This window comes from Sus scrofa, chromosome 16, assembly GCF_000003025.6.
Source record: "Sus scrofa isolate TJ Tabasco breed Duroc chromosome 16, Sscrofa11.1, whole genome shotgun sequence".
In the NCBI taxonomy this organism is placed as follows: domain Eukaryota; kingdom Metazoa; phylum Chordata; class Mammalia; order Artiodactyla; family Suidae; genus Sus; species Sus scrofa.
This window is the reverse complement of record NC_010458.4, coordinates 55509255-55533566: the sequence shown is the minus strand read 5'-3', so window position 1 is coordinate 55533566 and position 24312 is coordinate 55509255. Positions and strand designations below refer to the sequence as shown.

At 50.1% G+C, this 24312-nt stretch overlaps 1 protein-coding gene across 1 annotated transcript in view; it reads left to right on the top strand.

Annotated features, from left to right (window-relative positions):
• WWC1 (WW and C2 domain containing 1) overlaps positions 1-24312 on the top strand; it is a 176812-nt gene that overhangs the window by 61636 nt on the left and 90864 nt on the right. Inside the window, 1 exon segment of the mRNA XM_021077057.1 lies at positions 16402-16511. Within this exon segment, the coding sequence (XP_020932716.1) occupies positions 16402-16511 (110 nt within the window).

The window sequence follows — 24312 nt, the reverse complement described above, 5'->3', positions numbered from 1 at the left end:
GTACCCAGGGCAGAAGTAGCCCCTAGTTACCCACCTTCATAGTTGAAAGCCATAGGGGATAGTGTTCCATTCCCTGGTCTTTTAGAAATTCCCTCTTCTGGGGAGTTCCTGTTGTGGCGCAGTGGTTAACGAATCCGACTAGGAACCATGAGGTTGCGGGTTCGATCCCTGGCCTTGCTCAGTGGGTTAAGGACCCGGCGTTGCCGGGAGCTGTGGTGAAAGTTGCAGACGTGGCTCGAATCCTTTGTTGCTGTGGCTCTGGCACAGGCCGGTGGCTACAGCTCCAATTCGACCCCTAGCCTGGGAACCTCCATATGCCACAGAAGCGGCCCTAGAAAAGGCAAAAAGACAACACCAACAAAAAACGAAATTCCCTCTTCTGGCCCCCCAGGTCCGTAGAGTCACTATCTCCATTCATTTTCTGAGTAGTAGCTAAGACCCGATTTCAAATCCTCAATCTACCTCTTAACAGCCACCTTGGTCAATTTCTCTCTCTCTCTCTCTAAGGAACCATTTATTCATTTGTACTATGGGATTGTAATAGAAACCATAGAACTGGATTGCTGTGAGAATTTAACGAGAGCAGTCCCTGTAAAGTACTGTGTGTCTTAGTGTTGTTTGCTAAAGGTTTTGACCTGGGTCCTCACACAGGAGCACACAACTCACCTCTGAGATGCTAGATTTTCATGACAAAATGGTACCATGGATGCCACATGTAGAAGGATTGATTGGGATGGAGTCCATCTCCCTGGTTTTGTTGATGGGGAAACTGAGGCCCACAGAGGGGAAGGGCCTTGTCCAAGGTCACCTGTGTGGCTATGAGCTATGATATCACAGCGTTGTTCCTATGGCAGCAGGAGGGACCGATGGCTTTAGAGCCCTGCCACCAAACCTGTTGGACACATTCTTTATGTCCAGACCTTGGGTGGGCTCAGTGGGGGCTCAGCAAATTGTCTAGATCCCACCTGTGGCCTGGTGAGCTCCCAGAGCCATCCCGGAGCAGCTAGGAAGCTTGTGGAATATTAGAAACACTGTATAGGAGTTCCCTGATGGCCTAGTGGTTAAGGATCCAGTGTTGTCACAGCTGCGGCACGGGTTTGATCCCTGGCTCGGGAACTTGTGTGTGCCGCAGGCTCAGCCAAAAAAAAAAAAAACCGAAAACAGAAAAAGGGAAAGAAACACTGTATGTATTCTTTCCTGCACTGCACAGGTGATCTCCTGTGACTTACCCCACACACACACACCACACACACTTGTGTGACTACACACCCCTATACACACACACACACACACACACACACACACACTCACACCCCTTGGGAAAATTGGAAATTCAGATATTCTCCCCTGGCACAGGAGCTGAAGGTGTCTGCCAACCTGTGGGTTTCTTTTCCATGTGGCTCACCATCTGGAGTGGCCACCTGGCCTTCTTGTGGAGTGTGTGTGTGTGTGTGTGTGTGTGTGTGTGTGTGTGCGCGCGTGCACGTGCTCAGGCACCCATGTCCCAGGGCCAGGGTATTGTGTCCCCTCTCTGCCTGAATGGCTGAATGAACAAGAGCAAGAAGAGAACAGAGGCACCGAGGACAATGCCCAGAAGTCATCCTGGCCTGTGAATGAATAATTCATGTGGTATCTGCTGCTTTCCAGGGCTTCCCAAAATAGCTCTTTTAATTGCTTGTTTGTTGCGCTGCTGCCTTGAGTGCAGCCGCCCTCCGCTCAGAACACTCTGGTGTTAACACCGGCTCGACTCTCGCAGGTAGGGCTTCCCTTCGGGCAACAACGGTCTGTTTTCTTCTTTCACAAGAAAAGATGGGAGGAAAATAAACCCTTCAAGTGGTCCTTTTCACAGGTGAAAGCCCTTTTCTTCTCACCTCTTGTGCAGAGCTGCTCTGTCGTCCGTCCCTCTAGGCCTCTGTGGTCTTGGAGAATTAAGGAAATCCGCAGCCAGATGGACAGAGAAGGCAAGCTTCTGGGCCACGTCCGTCAGCCTCCTGCGATGCTGTCCGCAAACCCTTGAGCATCTGCAGCTTTGGGGATCCTCAGACATGGCCAGGCCAGGCCGTGCCTCCCTGGACATGCCAGCTGCATGTCAGAGCGGTGTGAGGAAGGCCCTACCTGCCTGGGGGCTGGCCCGCCCTGCAGCCTGTAGAGTAGGTTCAGTGATATGTGGAGGGGTCCCCCCACATGTCCCCCCCCTCTCCCCAGGACGTGAAATGCATGGCCCAACTTTCAAAGGGCTTCTCCTGGGGGTCCCAGTGGAATGACCCAGAGGAGGGGGGAGGTTGGATGCCAGGCATTTGGAGCCCCTTTATATATATACACAAGGGCAGCCAAAGGTGATGAGAGGTAGAGTTTGGAGAGCCTAGGCCACTAGAAGCCATGTAGGTGACAGCACAAGGCAACAGGTATGAATCTGAAGACACAAAGGACATCTGGGAGGCCCTCGGAGACCCTTGGTGGTTGCAGAGACAGGGCCCGTGGGCTCGTGGGCTCGTCCCACACCTGCAGAACCAGCGCACCTTTGGAGCCGGTAGGGTAGGTGCCCTCAACCGCTTCTCTCCCGTCCCAGGACGTCTCAGTCGTCCCCCCCCCAACCCCGGCCTTCTGTCTGCAAAGGGAAGGGAGTTGGTTTCCTGCAGGAGGACAGAAAGTGAGGCTCGCTGAGGACCTACTACGTGCAGAGGACCAGAGCGGTTGGATCAGGTCCACGGGCTGCTCTGTGCTACTGGCTCTTTGTCCTCAAGCAAGACACTGGGAGGGACAGGAGCTCAGGAAACGAGCAGAGGGCTGTTATAGCTGCTTGCAGTACTCAGGGGGAGGCTGGGGGGCTGTGACCAGGCCTTGAACACGGGCCGGGAGGCAGAAAGCTTCGGTAGAGAAGGAGAAGGAGAGGATTTTTGGAACACAAGGTTTGAGACCATGTGTTCAAGTTTCTGCAGCTAGGAGACGGGGGAGGCTAAACACCAGTAGGTCCTAAGTGAGGTGCTGGGACCAGCATCACCAGCATCACCTTGGGAGCCTGTGGAAAACGCAGATTCTCAGTACAGCCCAGGATCAGAAACCCTGGAGGTGGGTCACGGCTCCCTGTGGGTTCACAAGCCCTCCAGGGGCTTCTGAGGCAGCTGAGGACTGAGGACCAGGGCTGTATATGGTAAAGGAACGTCAGAAGGGACGTGCAGAGGATGAGGATGCGTGGGAATGGACCAGGGGAACCAGGGGGTGTCAGGAAACCCAGGCGCCAGGACGGTTCACTCCTCTGCGGCCGTGTGACCTCGGACAAGGCCTTAGGACACCATCTGGGAACCTCAGCAGTAATCACTGTGTCGTCTTCTCACAGTGAGAAAGGGGAAACAGCGCGCCAGGGTGAGGAAGGGGCTTGGCCACAGTTACTCGGGAGCAGAATCAAGAACTGAAGCCAGTTGGATTTGCCTCTTGATGAGCTGGGTGTCCCAGGATCTTGCCTCTCTATGCCTCAGTTTCCACATCTGTAAAATGGAGCGAATAATTGTCATTAGATTCTTTTTTTTTTTTTTTTTTTTTTTTTTGTCTTTTTGCCATTTCTTGGGCTGCTCCCACAGCATATGGAGGTTCCCAGGCTAGGGGTCCAATCGGAGCTGTAGCTGCCAGCCTGTGCCAGAGCCACAGCAATGCAGGATCCGAGCCGCATCTGCGGCCTACACCACAGCTCACGGCAACGAGCAAGGGCAGGGATCGAACCTGCAACCTCATGGTTCCTAGTCGGATTCGTTAACCACTGTGCCACGACGGGAACTCCGTAATTAGATTCTTTTAATCAAGTTAATAACATATAGCTATTGAATATGGGGTTTTCCTTACAACCGCCTTGAGGAATTATTGAGGCGCACTAAATTCCTATATTTAAAGAGTGCCGTTTGATGAGTTTTGACACATGCATACAACCCTGTGAACCTCTCTTCATGATCAGTATAGCAAAGACTCCCATCACTCCCCAAACTTACTTTTGCCCTTTTATAATTCCTCTCTCCCTCAACTCCCATCCTAAGCAACTACTGATCTCCTTTCCAACCTGATAGGTTAGTTCGTATTTCCTAGAATTTTACATACATGAAATCATACAGTATAGTCATTTTTTTTCCCTGACTTCTTTTACCCACTAGGTTGCTGAGATTCATCTCTGTTGTTGTAAGCATTAATAATTTGTTCCTTTTTGGAGTTCCCACATGATGCAGTGGGTTAAGAATCGGACTGCAGTGGCTTGGGTCACTGTGGAGCTGCAAGTTCTAACCCTGGCGCAACACAGTGGGTTAAAGGATCCAGCGATGCCGGCTGTGGTATAGGTCACAGCTCTGGCTCAGATTCAGTCCCTGGCCCCAGAACTTCCATATGCTGTGGGTGTAGCCAGAAAATGAAACAGCAACAACAAAAATGTGTTCCTTTTTGTGGCTAGTATTCCAGTGTATGAATATACTGCATTTGTCTATCCATTCCCCTGTTGATGGACATTTGAATTGTTTCTAGCTCGGGATTATTACAATTCAATACAACATTGATTTTAAGAGGCTCCATCCTTTTTTGAGGGCTGCACCTGCTGCATATGGAAATTCCCAGGCCAGGGGGCAAATCGCAGCTACAGCTGCTGGCCTGCATCATAGCCACAGCAACATAGAATCCAAGCCGCATCTGTGACCTATTCCACAGCTCACAGCAACGCCGGATCCTTAACCCACTGAGCAAGGCCAGGGATCAAACAAGCATCCTCATAGATACTAGTCAGATTCGTTTCTGCTGCACCATAATGGAAACTTCCTAAGAAGCTCCATTCCTTTATGGACCACTAAGACAGGAAAAGTGCTGCCAGTTAAAGTATGACCCCATGTTTTTAAATTTACCAGAATATGTATTTCATACTCATTACAGCAAATCTTTCCAACTTAGATTTTTTTTTTAACTCACATATCCCTCTTTATCCATGAAAAAAAAAAAAAAAAAAAACAAAGGAATACTTAAACTAAATAAAGCTGCAGTGTTCCTAAAACATCTCCTCATTCCAAGTCCAATCCTTTGGATTACTTTTTAACTCAGAATTATTGATCTCTGTGCTTTGAATATTGTCATCCTTGGTGCCCTCGAGAGTGTTGGTGGTGCCATTCTGTTGTAGGACCCGCAGGGCACCTGAGTCAAAAGCTTTGGAAGTCCCACTGCAGCGCAGTGGAAACGAATCCAACTAGGAACCATGAGGTTGCAGGTTTGATCCCTTGATTAAGGATCCAGTGTTGCCGTGAGCTGTGGTGTAGGTCACAGACATGACTCAGATCCCATGTTGCTGTGGCTCTGGCGTAGGCCAGCAGCTGTAACTCCATTCGACCCCTAGCCTGGGAACCTCCATATGCAGCAGGTGTGGCCCTAAAAAGCCAGGGGAAAAAAAAAAAAAAGCTTTGGTGCTGGGCTCTGTGGCTGGCGTGGCAATTATGCAGAGGCAGCCTTCTCGCACTCCTACCTTGGGAATGTTGCTAAACGTGTCTGTTTGCTGCCTCCTCTGCTCTTCCGCACAACCATTTGGTTCCTAGGGGTTAAAAGGGCTCCACTCTTGTCTGTGGAATTCCAGCCCAGGCCCATGACACCTTTGATGTCTGTGTCCATATGGCTGGCGACAGCTCCATCAGGACCGCAGTCAGGCTGACAGCAGTGCTGACACACATCCCAATTTCAGAGATGCTAAACCGTGTTTTACAATGTGCAGCTCAGAGTTGTTGAAATGGAGTCTGGGTATGGGACCCTGAATGGTGCCTGTACGTTGTAAACACTCCATGAAGTTTAGCTGTGATTATTATTAGTACGTTACTATGAAGCATCTGCTTCCTGCGGGTCAAAGGAGGGTGGCTGAATCTGGCCCACAGAGAGGTTGAGAAGATAAAGGACATGATTTATTTAACATAGAGCATATGGACCAATGCCTAGTACTTAATTGGCTTTCAGCAAAAATGTATTGTTTCCTTGTAACCTCACCGTGCCTTTGACTTTCGGGACTGAGAGATGGCAGACTTACAGACGCCGGAACTGCAAAGGGGGCCTTAGAAGCATTACATTTCAGCTGCCTCGTTTGGCAGAGGGGAAGCCCAGAGAAGCAGGTGCCTTGCTCAAGGGTCTGGTTCATCTGATGACAACATCAGGATTCAAACCTGGATCTCATCACTCCCCTTCCAGTGCTCTGCCTAAATGGTGTGGTCATGGAAGGAGCCACAGGTCAGGACCCCAGAGAAGACTGCATGTCTGGGGGGAGGGTCAGACCCCAAGGAACAGGATTGGCCACATTCCAGGGAAGGGTGCCTGGGGCCTCCGTCCTTAGAGCTGGAAGCTCCTGGATGGCCCAGCCCCTGGGAAGACCCCTTGGAAACCCAGCTTATGGGACTAAAAGGAACATAGCCAGGGGTTGAGTCAGGATGGAGGAGCTCAGCCTGCCTGCCCAGCATCACATGGCCAGTGCCATGTGCAATCATTCCTGTGTACTGATCATTCAACTCTACCAGAGCCCTGCGAGGCGGTTCTCTTGGCTGCTTTATACCTATGGGGAAACTGAGGCTTTGAGCTGGGGAAGGAATGCCGAAGATTATGCAGCCAAGAAGGATGGAGCTGGCAGTCCCATTTGGTTCTGTTGGCCCCTTCTTTGGGGCACAGCGCCTCCTTAGCCTAACTCCCAATTCGGGAATGAGAGTGGAGCTGGGTGAGGTGCAAACACGTCTACCAGTGCTCTGTTCTGCTCTGGTGTTGGGCTTCAAGAAAATTACCCTCTAATGAGAAAACAAGGAAAATGAAGGACACGCCTCCCACCCTTGTCTATCCATGAATGGGAACTTCATAGCTTCAGGCAGGTTCTTGCCCAGTGATAAGTCTCCTTTCAGTATAATAGGGTTAGTTAGCCCAGAACCATACTATCACTATTCTGGAAGGCTGTTGAGATGAAAGCTACAATCTCAAAGGGAGCTGAACTCAGCAGCAGGCTGACTTGATCTCTTGGTGTCTTGAGTGTGATGCAGGCCTGGAGTTGATTCCCAGGTTTCAGTCTCAGCCTTGCCACTGCGTCCTAGGGTGGCTCCGATCAAGTCTTTCTCTCTGCCTCAGTTTTCTCACCAATAAAACATGGAGTTGGTTTTTCAAATCTCAAATATCACTTTCAGTTGTACCATTCTTTAATATCCCCACATAAGGTGCCTCGTTTGGATAGCAATGAAAATAATAATGATTTGCTCCTATTTTTGAGCATGCACTATGCACCAAAGTGCTGTTTCATCCATTGTCTCATCTCATCCTCAAAGAACATCGTAAGGTGAGTCCGAATGGTACCTACCTGAATGTGTTGTTATGGGGTCCAAGTGAGCTAATACATGTAAAGTGCTTTGGAGCAGTTCCTGGCACAGAAGCGTGCTCAGTCACTGTGTTACTATTTTTCCTGACCTACGAGTGTGAAAACTGAGCTGAAGAGAGTGGAAGTATCTTGCCCAAGGTCAAACAGCTAGAAGCTGGCAGAGCTGAGATTTTAGCCCAGGGAGTCTGGCTCCAGAGCACTGTGATCCTACTACTCTGTGTTGCTCCTTTTTTTTTTTTTCTTCTTAGGGCTGCACTTGAGGCATATGGAAGTTCCCAGGCTAGGGGTCAAATTGGAGCTGTAGCTGCCGGTCCTCACCACAGCTACAGCAATGCGGGGTCTGAGCCATGCCTCCAACCTACACCGCCCCTCGTGGCAATGCCACATCCTTAACCCACTAAGCAAGGCCAGCGATCGAACCCGCATCCTCATGGATATTCGTTGGGTTCATTACTGCTGAGCCACAATGGGAACTCCTCTGTGCTACCTCTTGATAAGATGCAGGATACACATGTTAGAGAGCAAAAGCGGTTAGGTGCCACTAAAGAGCGCCTGCCTCCGAAAGGTGGGCTAACGCCATTCTTCCAATAGAGCATCATGGTAAACACAGGTATCTATTTGACTGTCTAGTAGTCAGTTGGCCACGCCTACTCTAATCCAGGGTCTGGTTCTCACAATCTTAATCCTAAATCCCAGCAAGTGAGACGCAGAGGAAGAGCAGCACAGAGTCACCATGGCACCTGCGAGATGGAGGGTACCCAGGGATGAGTAGGGATAGAGACGTGAGGTTGGAGGCAAAGGAAGGGAACAGGCCCAAGGCTCAGGGTGTGATTCCAGGAACTCAGTGAGGGCAGGGGTCAGGGAAGGGGGCGGTCAGCCACTGGTTTGTGGGAGCCTGGTTTGAAGACTAACGAGGACCGGGTGGGGGAGGGGGACAGTCCGGAACCTTCCCCCCAACTCTCCCTTCTCTGCTTTTCCCCATTAGAGAATTCCAGGAATGGGAATGCCTAGGCCTAGAAAGCTTCTGGATAAACCAGCCCAACCAAAGTAGGGAAGCAAGGAAGTCTGGGGGTCAAATAACCAGAATGTCAAGGCAGGTGTTTTGAGAATGGAGGGAGGGAAGTGTTTAAGAGAAAGAGAACTTGGAAATTCCTAGTGTAAAGACTTCCTCCAGAGAACACATTTTGAGAGTCAAAGCCAATAGAGCTGTCACCTCTTAACTTCCTCTGGTTTAATTTCCAAAAACCAGTGCTTAAGCAATCCCAGTTCCTCCAGGAAAAGAGGCAGGGGAATACAATGCAAGGCTTACTGCCTGTGAGCATGGACAGTTCTTTTGCCTCACCAGGAAAAGGGATATAAAACCTAACTGATAACAAGAGTTAATGTTGGTTGAGCCCTGTGTGCCATGGGCTCAGCATAGCTCATTTTAACCAGGCAGTCATGCTCGGTGTTCCCACTTTACAGATGAAGAGACGGATGCAGGCAAGGTAGGGTATGCTCAAGGGGACAGAATGAGAAGTCATGGCGCCTGCCTGGCAGCCCAGGTGCCTGACTCTAGAGCTTATGCGTTTTAACCCCCATGTGTATCTCTTGCCATGAGCCGTGGGGACAGTGATGAGGAAGAGGAGGACGATGACGATGATGATGGTGACAGCTAAACGTATCCGACCGACCTAAGGTGCAAGATGACACGATTCTGATTCTCACGGTGTGCGAAGCATGGAAGTCTTGCCCGATCATGTTCACAGCCCACATTTACTGCTTATTATGTGCCAGGCCCAGTGCTTAGCCCGTGGCAGAGGTTATCTCCTTTAATCCCCGCAACACCCTCATGAGATTGGGGCTTGTGAGTTTCACAGAGAACCAAACGCCTGACAAGGTTACGCAACACACCTGTGGCTGTTTAGAGGCACGGCCTGAGTTTCTGCCCAGCATCCGTTCCTTGGCCTTTGTGGGTACCAGCTACCCTGCCTCCCCATCAGCCACGAAGCCCACCACCACCCTCCCTGGACTGCTTCCTTCTCCCGCCTCCCCTGACGACACCCCCTTGTGTCAGTCTCTCCCTTCTCCCCACCCCTTGGCCTTTCACATCCGTACAGCTGACCTAGCCCTTTATTCATTATCCCTACATCCTCTAATTGCTGTGGTTCACAGCCTGTGGTCGCGTAACCGTCACACACGCTGCCACCGGATGTCACGGGGATAGGCCACGCCTTGCTTTACGTGTAAGCCTCAGCTCCCTGGCCAGACCCTCTGCTCTTGAAGGCAGAAATGAGGCTTATTCTGATGTCTGAGCCCTATTGTGCCCAGAGCGGGACTGGGCTTGTTGTGTCCATGCAGTAAATTCTTGTCACTCAGAGGACTAGTTGAAAGGAGGGAGAAGGGAGGTGAGGAGAGGGTGAGTCAGAGAGCTTTGCTGTGTCACCTTCTGCAGTTGGGCCCAGGGATGGTGCTCAAAGTCCTATCAGGGACCCCAGAACCCTAAAAGCCCAGGCTTTGCCCCTCTCTCCCTCCACCCATCACTCATAACATGAAGACAGGCAGCTTTCTTTTCTGTTCCTCGTGTCAACATCATCCTGCCCCAAAGCCTTTGGACCGGCTGTTCCTCTTGCCTCCCACCATCTGGTCTCCCCTCAGAGGTCCCCTTCTGGGAGGAGCTTTCCTTGACTCCCCTGCCCCATGCTTACACTTAATCCCACTCCCTATTGGACTTTTCTGAATAGCACACGTCTCTGAGATGACCCTGTGGATTCACTTTCTGGCTGGCAGGTCTCCCCAGGGGGAATCAGGCAGGATCCTGCTAGTGCAGCCATTTCTGCAGCTGGGTGTTCATTAAGATTTGGCTGAGGGCTCGAGTGCTCAGCCCTCCAAACCAACTTAATACAATGGTTATTTTTTTCAGCCCTAGATTTGTTTAAGGAACGAACGAATGGAAGGTGTTTGAACCAAACCGAATGGAAGGAAGGAGAACTTCAGAGGTTGCATTTTGTCCCCGCTTACACAGCCTTCCCGGTGGGGAAGGAGAGGGTCTGCTTAGCCATTGCCAGTACGGGCCACAGTCCGGGGGTGGAGCGTCCTCAGGACTTGCACAACCTGAGCTATGGGAACTATGCGTGTGAAACACCCCGGGGCGGGAAGAACCAGCCCGTCCTTTGTGCCCAGGCTGGGAGAGAGGTTCGGCTGAAAGTTTGGACAGTTCTTGGCATGGCATCTGGAGGGCCCTTTAGAAAGCAATCCCGCCCAGCTGGCCCTTGGAGAGAGCCCAGTCGGGGGCCAGCATCCTGCTGGACGGCGATAAAGAGGTTACTGTGGGAAGCGTTCCGATTGCTCGGGGAGCACCAGGAACATGAAAGATATGTTACGTGTTCTTCAGTCCCAAGAGAATCACCACCCAGTGTTAGACTTGGCAAAAGGCTTTCCGCTCCTTCTCTGGGCTCCCTCCTTAGAAAAGACGTGCTGTCTGAATACCGGCCGCCGTGGTGATGGGGAGCTGGAAAGAGGACAAAGGGGCCTGCATTCCTGCCCCTGCCGGACAGGTGATCCCACAGAACCCTACCTGTCTCCAAGGCAACACATCCGGGCCCTTTTTTCCAGGAGAGCTTGTTGTGAAACATTCAGGAATGTTTGTGTTCCTTCAGAGATTTGTAATTAAGAAGAGGCAGAACGAGTTTTCTCTTGGCGCCCTCTCCTCCCCTCCCGCCCTCCCTCTCACCCTTCCAGCATTTGGGTCAGTTGATTTCACGAGAGAGATGGGGTGGGTATTCAGGACTTGGAGGCTGGAAAGCAGGGACTGCAGGGGGCTGGACGGGGGTGGGGGTGAATCGCTTCGTCGGAGCACGGGGACTTCCCCGTCCAGGCTCCTGCCATTCCCCGCAGGCGCCCCCAAGTTCTGGCCACGTCTGAAAGCAGATGCCTCTTCCCAGCTCACATTCTTGGCACTTGCCCAAGGGGAAACACTGCAGGCCAGAGAAGCACCCACAGTTTCCCAGGGGAGACTGGTTGAAATGGCCAGTTCCTCTCTCTGGGAGGAGGAGAGTGTGCATGTGTATACACGTGTGTGTGTGTGTGTGTGTGTGTGTGTGTGTGTGTGTGTTGGAATCGTTGTGCAGCTAAAAACACCTCTCTTCATCCTGATTCTCTGAATGACACGTCTCCACACACTGAATAATTCATCTCCCTCTTGGCATTTGTTCCAGAGAGAATCTTGCTGTCCAGATTTCTTGTAAGTTGCCTAGTCTTCCGATAGAAGCTCTTCTCTTTCCCATGGCAGAGCTCAGGGACCCAGGATATCAGCCCCCCATGTTTTTCCCTCATGATAGCTTTGAAGGGAAGCCTTAGCATCAAAGCCAGAGCCTTCCTTTCACCTCTCCGCCCCTCCTTCTAACACTGGGTCCTCTTGACTCCCTCTCCTTTATCCCTGTTGGGCAGTGTCTGGTTCGCTGCAGGTGGGAGTCAGCCTCTCAGCCCAGGTAGGTATCCAGTGTTGGGAACATCACTGACGCTCATAGCTACCATGCATTTCAGGTCTGACTCCTCAACGTCTGAGGCTGGACCAGTCCGTGGAGTCCGTGGTTTTATGGAAAAGGGAGGCATTTTGGGTGTTTCAGACCTGCCCCTCCTCGCCCCGTCCTTGTTTTCACACACAGAGCTCAGTGAATCACTTATCTTAATGACTCTGAAACAATTAATTGTCTTTTCCTGAAGCAGTTGTGGGTTATCCAAGCGCCTGGAGTAGCTTTGCACAAGACCAAGAAAACTGAAGGCACAAATGGGACGCAGCTCAGGGGCCTTTTGCCTCTTTCACATTCCCCTCAGCAGCAGCATCTGTATCCCGGGCATGGCTTCCGTTGTGCTCCAGATTGTTCTGAGACTCCCTTGGTCAGGTCCTGTTTTATTAGCAAGGCTCGGGTTCTGGAGTTAGGCAGCGGGGCTTCAGCTTATACCTCGGGCGTTTGCCAACTACGTGATACTGGGTGTGTCTTCTCAGTTGTAAAAATTGAGGAAGAGCACCTGCTGCCAGAGAGGGAACATGATATATCGGGAACTTGTTTTCTAGATGCAGATCTAGCCATTATTAAATATTTTAATTGCAACGGATATAGAGTAGCTAGTTTTTAAAAGAGTAAAAAGAAAAAATTACGTTAAAATTCCTACACCAAGATAGCATGTTATACTTTTTTAAAATATTGAAGTATAGTCGATTTGCAATGTGGTGTTAATTTTTGCTGTACAGCACAGTTATACACACACAGAGACACACTCTTGTTTAAAAATATCCTTTTCCGGAGTTCCCGTCGTGGCTCAGTGGTTGATGAATCCGACTAGGAACCATGAGGTTGCGGGTTGGATTCCCTGGCCTTGCTCGGTGGGTTAAGGATCCGGCGTTACCATGAGCTGTGGTGTAGGTTGCAGACGTGGCTCGGATCCCGCATTGCTATGGCTCTGGCGTAGGCTGGTGGCTACAGCTCCGATGCAGCCCCTAGCCTGGGAACCTCCATAGCCCAAGAAATGGCAAAAAGACAAAAAAAAAAAAAAAAATCCTTTCCCATTATGGTTTATTACAGAATATTGAATACGGTTCCCTGTGCTGTACAGTAGGACCTTGGTGGTGATCCAGCCTCTGTAATAGCTTACATATGCTAACCCAGCCTCTCATTCCATCCCCAGCCCCCACCCCTTGGCAACCACAGGTCTGTTCTCTATGTCTCTGAATTGGTTTTGGTCTTATAGATAGGTCCATTTGTGTCATATTTTAGATTCCACATGTAAATGATACCACATGGTATTTGTCTTTCTCTTTCTGACTTACTTCACTTAATACTTACTTCACTTAGTATGATAATGTCTAGTTGCATCCATATTGCTGGAAAGGGCGTTATTTTGTTCTCTTCGTGGCTGAGTAGTATTCCACTGTATATGTACCACATCTTCATGGCTGAGTAGTATTCCATTGTGTATGTACCACATCTTCTTTACCCGCCCCTCTGTCAGTGTACATTTATGTGGTTTCCATGTCTTGGCCATTGTTAATAGCGCTGCTGTGAACATAAGAGATGTGTGTACAAGAAAGCATTTTAATTTGTATCATTCCAGTTTCTCCTCTACAGACACATAGATATTTTGGACAAAATATCGTATTATCACAGTATACTGTAGCTTTTCTTGTTCAACAATGTCAGTTTTCGTTTTCTTTTTTTTTTTTTTTTCTTTTTTTGCCTTTTTGCCATTTCTTGGGCCGATCCCACGGCATATGGAGGTTCCCAGGCTAGGGATCGAATCGGAGCCATAGCTGCTGGCCTACACCAGAGCCACAGCAACACGGGATCCAAGCCGCGTCTGCATCCTATACCGCAGCTCACGGCAATGCCGGATCCTTAACCCACTGAGCAAGGCCAGGGATCGAACCCGCAACCTCATGAGCAAGGCCAGGGATCGAACCCGCAACCTCATGGTTCCTAGTCGGATTCGTCAACCACTGAGCCACGACGGGAACTCCCAATGTCAGTTTTCTTATAGTGTGTTAAGAGCATCTTTCCATGCTAGAAAAATATAGAAAACTGCATCATTGTTTTTTGTCCTTAGATATTCATTATTGTATTTACCCATCCCACAAATGTTTATTGAGCATCACTTGTGGGAGACATCAGTTGCACTTGCTTAACTGCGCCATTGATGAAATCATTGAATTCATCCCCAGGGAAGAATTTTAAAAGGGGATGATCCATGCACGGATTCAGGGAGCTGTGGGGAGGGGGAGTGTATCTTCTTGGTTTTCTGGGTTGCAAAGTGTAAATAACAGGATTCCTATCTCTGCACCCAGGCAGGTGGGCAAAGCTTCTCCAGGTTGAGAACCCAGAGAGGAATGAACCAGAAAGAAAGGTCTGACTGTGGTGGGCCAGGCATTCCTGTCTCCTCCCAGTCTATCCTAGACTTGCCGTGGAGGGCTATGCCTGTGTGTGGAGTGTTCCTTCGGAGACCCTTGCAAAGATTTGTCAGATACAGTGACGTTGGATGAGATTTGGCTGTGGGTCTCCGGTCCTCATTCTCCATAAGGAAGTAGGAACAAACCATCTAAAAGAGTTTGAGGAGGGGGAGGCACTGGGGGACAGGGTATTCTGTTGCTGAAGTCTGGTCAGGGCTTGGGGTGTCGTGGTGGGACGGGCTGAAGGCAGCTTTGCAGAAACCTTATCCCGGTCGGCTTAGGTGCTTCTGAATGAAGAACATTCTGACCTGAAGAAATCATCTTGTCTTCCCCATGTCTCTCTCTTTCTCTATCTTTTTTTTTTTTTTTAATACTCTGAGATGGTGACTTGTAATTTTCCAAGGGCTCAGGAGATGCATGGAAGGTGTCAAGTTTCAAGAGAACCTTTTGGCTCACAGCAGGGGCTTTGAAGACGGCGTGCCTTGCTGGAAGTCCCAGCTTTGTCATTGACAAGGACTTGAGAGTGTTATTTAACCTTTCTTAGTCTCCATTTCCCCTTCTGGAAAGGGGAGAGAATGTCCTTTGAGCATGCATTCGCACCAGGATCTATGCTAAATGTTTTTACAAACAGGACCTTATTTAACCTAACAGACTGCCTACAGAGTTATTATTCTCCCCCCATTTCAGAAAAAAAATACAGAGGCTCAGAGAGGGATAGTAAGTTGGCCATAGTCACACAGCTATCAAATGATGCTTGTCGAATCTTATTGGATAGACTTAGGCTGTTGCATATCCTCTGTACCTCTGCCTCATCCTTGTTGTCTCTCACAATACAGCAGTAAATTATTGCCTAACAGAAGGTTTTGGGTTATCCAGTCCTTCATTCAATAGATATTTTTCTCACCCTCCCAGACCCTGGATGTATAGTAGGTCTACGTAGGCTGGATATGAGTAATGGGTATGCCTGAGTATGCATGGACACACCAGGTCCATCCACCAGGGGGTCTTTTAGTGTTATTTTTCCCCCCATATATGTTGCTTTAAACTTGATTTGGGGTGGGTTTAAGAGGGAAGGAGATTGCCCAGGAGAAGCGGATCATTTCCTGAAGCTGGGATGGAAGTTCTTTCTGTTTTGGGGGGGAGGGTAAGTTCTTGACCAGGAATCTTTCCTCCTGTCCCATTGTATCTCAGTTTGCCAATCTGTTGAAAGAGTGTTGAAGCAGAGCCTTCTGGGCTTCCAGAATTGGAAGGGGATTATGAGCAGACAGAAGAGGGAGAATATTAGAATAGGTTTTAGGTAGATGGAGCAATGGGGAGAAACCAAAGGGGCCGTCTGGAGGGGCCACTCAGGCTGACTTCCGTGTGTCTAGACTCCTAGCTCCCTACGCACTGGCTAAAGTGCTTGACCAGTGGTTCGTGGTGTTTTCCAGCCTTGACACACCTGTTCGTTCAGGTGGGTGATTTGTTTGTCTGACTGGGCCACCAAGACTGGGTGATGATCACGACTTCACTCCCCAGAAAATGGGAGCCTAGAGGGTGGTTGTTGTCGCTAAAAGATCAGTTTGGCCTGGATTGTATGGGGAGGCACAGCAGTAGGTACAGGCATTTGGGAACTGGCCCAGGAGGCAAAGCAATACTGTTTGGGGCCAAACTCAAAGAGAAGGAACATCTGCTGTTCTCGATGCTGCAGTAGCTTTCCAGAGGGGACCTAGGTAGGACAGACATGGGCTAGAGCCAGGAGGAAGACTGCGATGGGGCTGGACAGGCACCTTGCAAGTGGAGAAACTAGAGAGGGCTGGAGTCTGAGTCCAGAAACCAGGCTTGACCTTCGAGCCCATCCCTGTGACCCCCTCAGTTAGAGATGCAGGAGCAGAGGCCCAGAGAAGGTGGGTAACCTGCTCAAATCACTCCCAAGTTATGGGCAAAGCTCGGACCAGAGCTGCTTCCTCGCCTTCCTCCGAGGTGATCTAATCCTGCTCTTCCAGTTATCCATACATCTCCCTGGGAACAACGAGGACAGCGGAGCTGGTGTCACAGAGCAGAGCTGCTGGATCTGGCGGGAGGCTGAGAGCAGCCAGGAGGTGCAGGACCTGTAGGCTGATGGAGTGAGTCTGTTTCTCCTCTCCCTTGCCAGGTACACCAAACCGCTCACGTTTGCTGACTGCATTAGTGACGAGCTGCCGCTGGGATGGGAAGAGGCGTACGACCCACAGGTCGGGGATTACTTCATAGACCACAACACCAGTAAGTTCTTGGCTGTCCTGTCCCCTCTGCCCATCCCCCTCCCTCCTGCCCAGCCCCCAAGTCAGGAAGCGCTCCCAGCAGGGACTTCGGAAGCCAGATTGTGTTTTGTTTCACAGAGAGTTAGAGAGAGTTGTCAGTGTAGATATAGATAGCTGATGTATGCTCCGATAGAAATAACAGTTCAGGAGGGTTTTAAATAGAATCGAAAACTCCGCTCCCCACAACCCATCTCCCCAGTTTTCCAGAGGCCACCACGGCTAACAATTTCTTGTGTATCACTCCAGAAAAGTCCCAGTCATATAATCTTTTTTTTTTTTTTTTGCATATATTGATCTTCATGCATACAGACTTTTTTCACATAAGGTTGACGTGTCCTTGTCATTGCCCAACCATGGTGGAACAGCCAGAGCCCCAGCAAGTCCCAGCAGCATGCACACACGTGTGTCCATAACGGATTGGTATGTGTGTACATGCCTCTGACACATCGTACCCCTCAGCCCACCCTCACTTCGTATCTGTGATCCAGGCATCCTGATCCAGCATGAGCTCTCCTGGTGCCTTTGTCTCGGGGACTGTGGTGGAGGAATAGGGGAGAAGAGGGAAGCATGCTGTCTGACAGGTGGAAGAACCCAGGCCGCAGTCCCCCAGCCAGGGAGAGTCGATGTGTCTTTGGGCCTCATCCATTGTGCACCTTCTGGGCTAAGACACTTCCTGTCCTCGGAAATTTGCTGCCCCATTTGTTCATGTGTACAGAGGAAAGAGGATTTTTTGGGCTCGCTCCCAGGCTTCCGAAGTGTGCGGTTCCTGTTGTCCTCTCAGGCAGGAGGAGACGGGAATGTCATGGCTCGTGTCTGCAGGCTGAGATGAGGACACCAAATCCCAGTAGCCCCTGTTTACTGCGCCTGCATTCTCTGCCATGTGCTGAGCGAGGCACTGGCGAGGCATCATCTCATTCAATCCTCCCAACTCCCCTTCGGGACGGGAGGATGGTTCTCCCCACCTGATCAATGAGAATTAGCGGTGGACATTGACCGCTCAGCGTTCAGAACCAAAACATGGCCCACCTGGGACTTGAACTGGTTCTGGGAGTGGAGTTGGGCTTCTCCATCCACTTCCTCCTCTGGGTTTCAGTAGCACCCGGTCACACCACTGCCGGGCCCCTCGTCACTCGCTAGTATAACTCATCACGGCAAGTTCTTCTGGAGCAGGCCCATGTCTAATTCATCTGTCGAGTCCCAGGCCGTAAGGCACCTAGTAGGTATGCACTTGACTTTTGCTAAGTAGAAAAGGGCCGACGTGCGTGAATGCATGACTCCGCGGATGAATGAGCAGACTGTGGTTGGCGCCAAAGTAGAGGAGAGTTTCTGAGAGAGCTAATGGCATTAATTGCATTGTTGGGGGTAGCAGAGGTTTTTATTAGCACTCCTGATTGCATACTGGGTAATGAGAAGTAAATATGCCTAATTGAGTGTGTATGGGGAATGAGGTTCATGCTTGGAGGGCTGCATGGTGTGCGGGGTTAAACACTGATGTGCACCAACCCTAATCAGCCCTTTCCTGTTGGTAATTGCTGAGTGCATCCCCCTCATTAAAACCCAGTGGCGGGCGTGGGGTTTTCAGGTGCTTCTGGGAGTTGCTGGAGAGATGGGAGGAAGGCGTATCCCGCAGGGGCAGATGATTCTTGCCGGGGGCGGGTGTGCACGGAGGTGAGTACACGAGAACTGCAATAGGAAGAATTCTGCCTGGTTGGTGTACGGGCCATCAGGCTACTGGTCTTTTTGTCTGCAAGGGGCTTTCACTAGACAAAGGGTCCCACCTCTGTAGACGGAGCCAGTGATACGAATGCAGGATGTAGGCGACCATCGGGGCCAAGCATTCAGAGCCGTGGGCTCGAACCCGTCTTCTCTGTGTCCGTGACTGAACTTTCTTTAGCGTTATAGACACAATAGAATTGAGCAGCAAATGAAATCCACCATCCAGCGTTTGCTCATTCAGCACATATTTATTGACTTCCTACAATGTTCTAGGCATGTCCTGGGATACATGAGGATACAAAATGGCAGTGACCCTTGCCCTTACAGAACTTTTGTTTTGGCAGAAGAAACAGAAACTAAACAGAATAAGTAAGCCAAAAATTATGCAGTATATTAGAAAATTATCAGTGCCATGGGAAAAAGGGAGAGCAGAGCATGGGGCCAAGGTGTGCCAGGGTACGATTGTGGGTGGCAGGGGAAGGACAGGGGTACAGGTCTCCAGGAAGAAGACCTTGTTGAGAAAACGAGATTTGAGCTAAGACTTGAAGGATCATATCCAGCAGAAAGGGTTGATAGAGCTAAAACGCCACGGTGGGGGTTCCCGTTGGGGGTTCCCGTTGGGGCTCAGAGTAACAAACCCGACTAGGATCCATGAGAATGCGGGTTCGATCCCTGGCCTTGCTGAGTGGGGTAAGGATCTGGCATTGCTGTGAGCTGTGATGAAGGTCACAGACATGGCTCGGATCTGGCATGGCTGTGGCTGTGGCATAGGCTTCGCAGTTGCAGCTCTGATTCAACCCCTAGCCTGGGACTTTCCATACGCCATGGGTGCGGCCCTGAAAAGACAAAAATAAAAAATAAATAAAATCAAACGCCACGGTGTGGTGTGATCACATTTAGCTGGCTCGACGGATGGAGAATAGAGCAGAATTTGTGAGGAAGCTGGGGAAGGGCAGCAAGGCAGTAGTGGTCTGCCTGAAGGGCCGGGGCTTGTGCTGCGCATGAGATGGGAGCCAATGGCAAATTTTTGTCTTTTGTCTTTTTTTTTTTTTTTTTTGTCTGTTGTTGTTGTTGTTGCTGTTGTTGCTATTTCTTGGGCCGCTCCCGCGGCATATGGAGGTTCCCAGGCTAGGGGTTGAATCAGAGCTGTAGCCACTGGCCTACGCCAGAGCCACAGCAACACAGGATCCGAGCCGCGTCTGCGACCTACACCACAGCTCACGGCAACGCCGGATCGTTAACCCACTAAGCAAGGGCAGGGACCGAACCCGCAACCTCATGGTTCCTAGTCGGATTCGTTAACCACTGCGCCACGACGGGAACTCCCCATTGGCAAATTTTAAAGCAGATGAGTCGTGTAATCTATTTTATGTCTTAAAAGGTCACTCCAGCTCCTTTGCTGAGAATAGCTCTTAGAGGAACAGGGACAGCAGCAGGGAGACTTGTGAGGGGCAATTGCAATAGTCCCGGTGGCAAAGGGCAGTGCCCCCAACCAAGGCCCTCGTGGTGGAGGTAGTGCAAAGTGGCCGGATGCTGGAGATCATCTCAAGACGAGCCAACAAGGCTTCCTGATAAATTGCACATGGGATGTGAAAGAAAGAAGAATGAATGACTCTCCATGGGCCTGAGCAACTAACTGGCTGTATGGAGTTGCCATTGATTGGATGGAGAAAACTGCCAGAGGAATGGGTTTAGGCAGGAAGAGCAAGAGTTCATTGGGACATGTGGCATCTTCCATGACTGCTACACTTCTGAGAGGAGACGTTGCTGGTCAGTTCGCTCTAGGAATCTGGCGTTTGGAAAAGGGATCTGGGGGCTGAAGACCTGTATTTGGGAGTTGTTGGCATGGTGGTTAGCATTCATAGACATGGAGCTGGATGAGATCCCCATAGGAGCAAGTCACGACAGAGACAAGAGGACCAAAGGAGGAGCAGCCGTGGGGTCCTCAGACAGGAGGACGGTGCCGAGAAGAGGAAAGTCAGTCGTGACGCTGGGGACTGATCAGAGAGGCAGGAGGAAACGAGAGCGTCCTGGCAGCCAAGTGAAGGAAGCCTATCAAGGAGAGTTGTCATCCCAGTCAAATGCTTCTGACAGATCAATACCTAGAGCACAGAGAACTGACCTATAGATTTAGCAACTATAGTGACACTGGTGATGCTTTTGGACAAGGATGGCAGAGGGGGCAAAGCCTGACTAGAGTGAGTCTCCGTGAAAATGGAGGGAGAAATTGGAAACAGCAAATGTAGACAGTTCTTTCCGAAGTATAACCTGTTTTCATCATTTCATTTCATCAGTATTCAGTGGGAACACTGCCTGTGTGTATTCAGTATGATTAGATGGTTTCAATCAGTGATCAAATTGTGTGTTCAGGGAGTTCCCATAGTGGCTCAGTGGGTTAAGAACCCAACGAGAAACATAACCATGAGGATGCTGGTCCGATCTCTGGCCTTGCTCAGTGGGTTAAGGATCCGGTGTTGCAGCTTAGGTCACAGATGCGGCACAGGTCAAGCATTGCTGTGGCTGTGGCGTAGGCCAGCAGATGCAGTTCCATTTTGACCCCTAGCCTGGGAACTTCCATATGCTGAGGGTGCAGCTGTTAAAAACAGATAAAAGATTGTGTGTTCTTCTGTTTTCTCTTATGCTATATCATGAATATTTGAGAGAATATCATGAACATTTGAGAGAATGTCATGAATACTTGTCTTTTTTTTTTTTTTTTTGGTCTTTTTAGGGTCACACCTGTGACGTATGGAGGTTCCCAGGCTAGGGGCCAAATCAGAGCTGCAGCTGCTGGCCTGCGCCACAAGCACAGCAACGCCGGATCCAAGCTGCATCTGTGACCTACACCACAGCTCACAGCAACGCCGGATCCTTAACCCACTGAATGAGGCCAGGTATCGAACCCGCAACCTCACGGGTTTCCACTGCGCCACGATGGGAACTCCAATACTTGTCATTTTTAATGTGGCAAATAGAAGTAGCTACACATTTTAACATGTAAAATGAGCATACCTTAATAATGGGTTCTTTCCATTTATTAAATAACACCACCAGGAGGAGAATCTTTATGCATATTGCTTCTTTCTTCTACGTTACTTTCCTGGCGTCGTATTTCCAAAGAGAGGATTGCGAAGTAAAAGGCTCTGAACACTCCTGAGACTTCTGGTCCCTATGCCTGGTTTGTTAAGTCTTTCTCAAAGATCGTGTCAGTCTGCACTGCCATAAGCAACAAGGGTGCTAGTTTCCTCATACCGTCATCAGTAAGAAGCTAGTTTCATGTCTTTACTTTTTGATACCTTCATCCTAAGTCGAAGCGGTTAGCCCATCATTGTTTTTCACTTGCATGCCTTTGCATAGTAACAAGGCTGGGCATTCTCCAGATGTTCAGCTCTTTGGAAGCCAATTGTTGTTCAAGCCCTTGGGGGATTCAGTAGTGGTTGTCGTCACGTGGGCGTGCATGTGGCAAGTGCAGAACACAGGTGTGTGGTGTGTCGAGGCGGGGGCGGGGGTGGGGGTGAGGCACCTGCAGAGTGTGGTGAACCTGTGAGCTGTATGGAGGGTGTGTGGAGTGTGTTTGTAGGTGGAGGTTTGGAGCCTGGAGGGGGATGGGAAACGGTCTCCATGACAGCTGCCCTCCATCCGCTAAACGTTTGCTGGAAGTAGCTGCCTTCTGGGGGAGAAGGGGCATGAGGGTAAAGGGGATGGAGGAATGATGTTTTTTTTTTTTGTCTTTTTGCCATTTCTTGGGCCGCTCCCGTGGCATATGGAGGTTCCCAGGCTAGGGGTCTAATCTGAGCTGTAGCCGCCAGCCTAAGCCAGAGCCACAGCAATGCGGGATCCGAGCCACGTCTGCAACCTACACCACAGCTCACGGCAAGGGCAGGGACCGAACCCGCAACCTCATGGTTCCTAGTCGGATTCGTTAACCACTGCGCCACGATGGGAACTCCAGGAATGATGTTTTTTATTTTATTTGTTTTGGCCGCCCCCAAAGCCTGCACAACCCGCGCCACAGCAGTTACCCGAGCTCCCGCAGTGACTATGCTGGATCTTTAACCTGCTGTGCCACAAGGGAACTCCAGGAATGATGCTTTATGTGGCCAAGTCGTGACATGCTGAATGCTTAAACTATGTCCATGTTTAGCTTTAATAAAAACACAAACTCGGAGTTCCCGTCGCAGCCCAGCGGTAACGAACCCAACTGGTGTCCATGAGGATGTGGGTTTGATCCCTGGCTCTGCTCAGTGGGTTAAGGATCCAGTGTTGCCATGAGCTGTGGTGTAGGCTGCAGATGCAGCTCGGATCCTGTGTTGCTATGGCTGTGGCATAAGCCAGCGGCTACAGCTCCGGTTCAAACCCTTAGCCTGGGAAACTCCACATGCCGCGTGTGCAGCCCTGAAAAGGCCAAAAAAAAAAAAAAAAAAAAACCACCCACATACACACTCCAAAGTAGTTGTCCAAGGGGATCTCTAAGAACCTGCCCAGGTATAAAGTTAGCTCTTCTGGAGGAATGGAGTTAAGGAAGGGAAGTGCCAGCAGAAAGGGCCGGGCTAGGGAGGACCCCCTCAGAGTGTGACTAGTTCAAGACCAATAGCCGTTAACATAGCTCCTTAGAACCATCTAGAGGGCTTTGCAAAAGCCCAGTGCCCCCAGAGGACAGCCTTTTCAACAGTTGCTACTGCCTCTGGTATCCGCATGGGAAAAGATACATCTCCACTTGTACCCCCATCTCACACCACATGTAAAACTAAATTCAGGATGAACTACAGACCTGAACATAAAAGCTAAGACTAGAAAACATCAAGAAGGACACTTAGGAAAAAATCTGCAAAAGTTTAGCATAGACAAAGATTTTTTTGATCAAAACCCCAAAAGCACCCTAACCATAAGAGAAAAAATGATGACTTGGGCTTCCTCGAGTGAAAACTTCGGCTCTTCAAAAAACACCATTGGAGACGGGATTAAGACGGCGGAATAGAAGGACTGGAGCTCAACTTCTCTCCTAAAAACAACGAAATTCACCACTAAAGACTGAGCACACTTCACCCAAATGGACCGGAAACCTTAAAAAAGATACCCTACTCCAGAAGAAAAAGAGGAGGCCACATCAAGAGGTAGGAGGGGCGATTTTGCGATATAAACAACCCCATACCTCCTGGGTGGGAAGCTCCACAGACTGGAAACTAAGGGGTTCACAGAGACTCACCTACAGGAGTGAGAGTTCTGAGCCCCACATCAAACTCTCACGTGTGGGGATCTAGCATAGGGAGAAAGAGCCCCGGAGCATCTGGCATTGAAGGCCAGTGGGGCTTGTGCACAAGAGCTCCACGGGACTGGGGGAAACGGAGACCCCATTCTTAAAAGGCGCACACAGACTTTCACGTGAACTGAGTCCCAGGGCAAAGCAGAGTCTCCAAGGGAATCTGGGTCAAACATGACTGCAGTTCTTGGAGGACATCCTGGGAAAACGGGTGAATGTGGCTTGTTGTGAGGGAAGGACATTGAAAGCAAAGCTCTCGGGAATATTCAGCAGCAGTGCCTTTCTCTGGAGGGGGCCATTTTGGGAAAATCCAGCGCCACCCGTCAGCCAGCCGCTGAGAAGCCCCAGGGCAAACAACAATCCAGGTGGGATCACAGCCCCGCCCCTCAGTAAACAGGCTACCTAAAGACCCCTCGGGCACACTGCTGCCTCTAATCCCATCCAGAGTCTAAGCCCCACCCACCAGAGGGATTAGAATCAGCTCCTCCTACCAGTGGGCAGGCATCAGCCCCTCCCATCAGGAAGCCTACACCAAGCCCCCATACTGACTTTAGCCACAGGGGGGCAGACATCAGAAGTAAGAGAGGCTACAACTCTATTATCTGTAAGAAGGTCACCACACCAAAAACCTATAAAAATGAAAAAACAGAGATCTATAACTCAGATGAGGGAGAAAGAAAAACCCCCAGAAAAACAGCTAAGCCATGAGGAGATTCTCAGCCTCCAGGAAAAAGACTTTAGACTGTCGATGCTGAAGAAGATGCAAGACATTGGAAATAAACTGGAG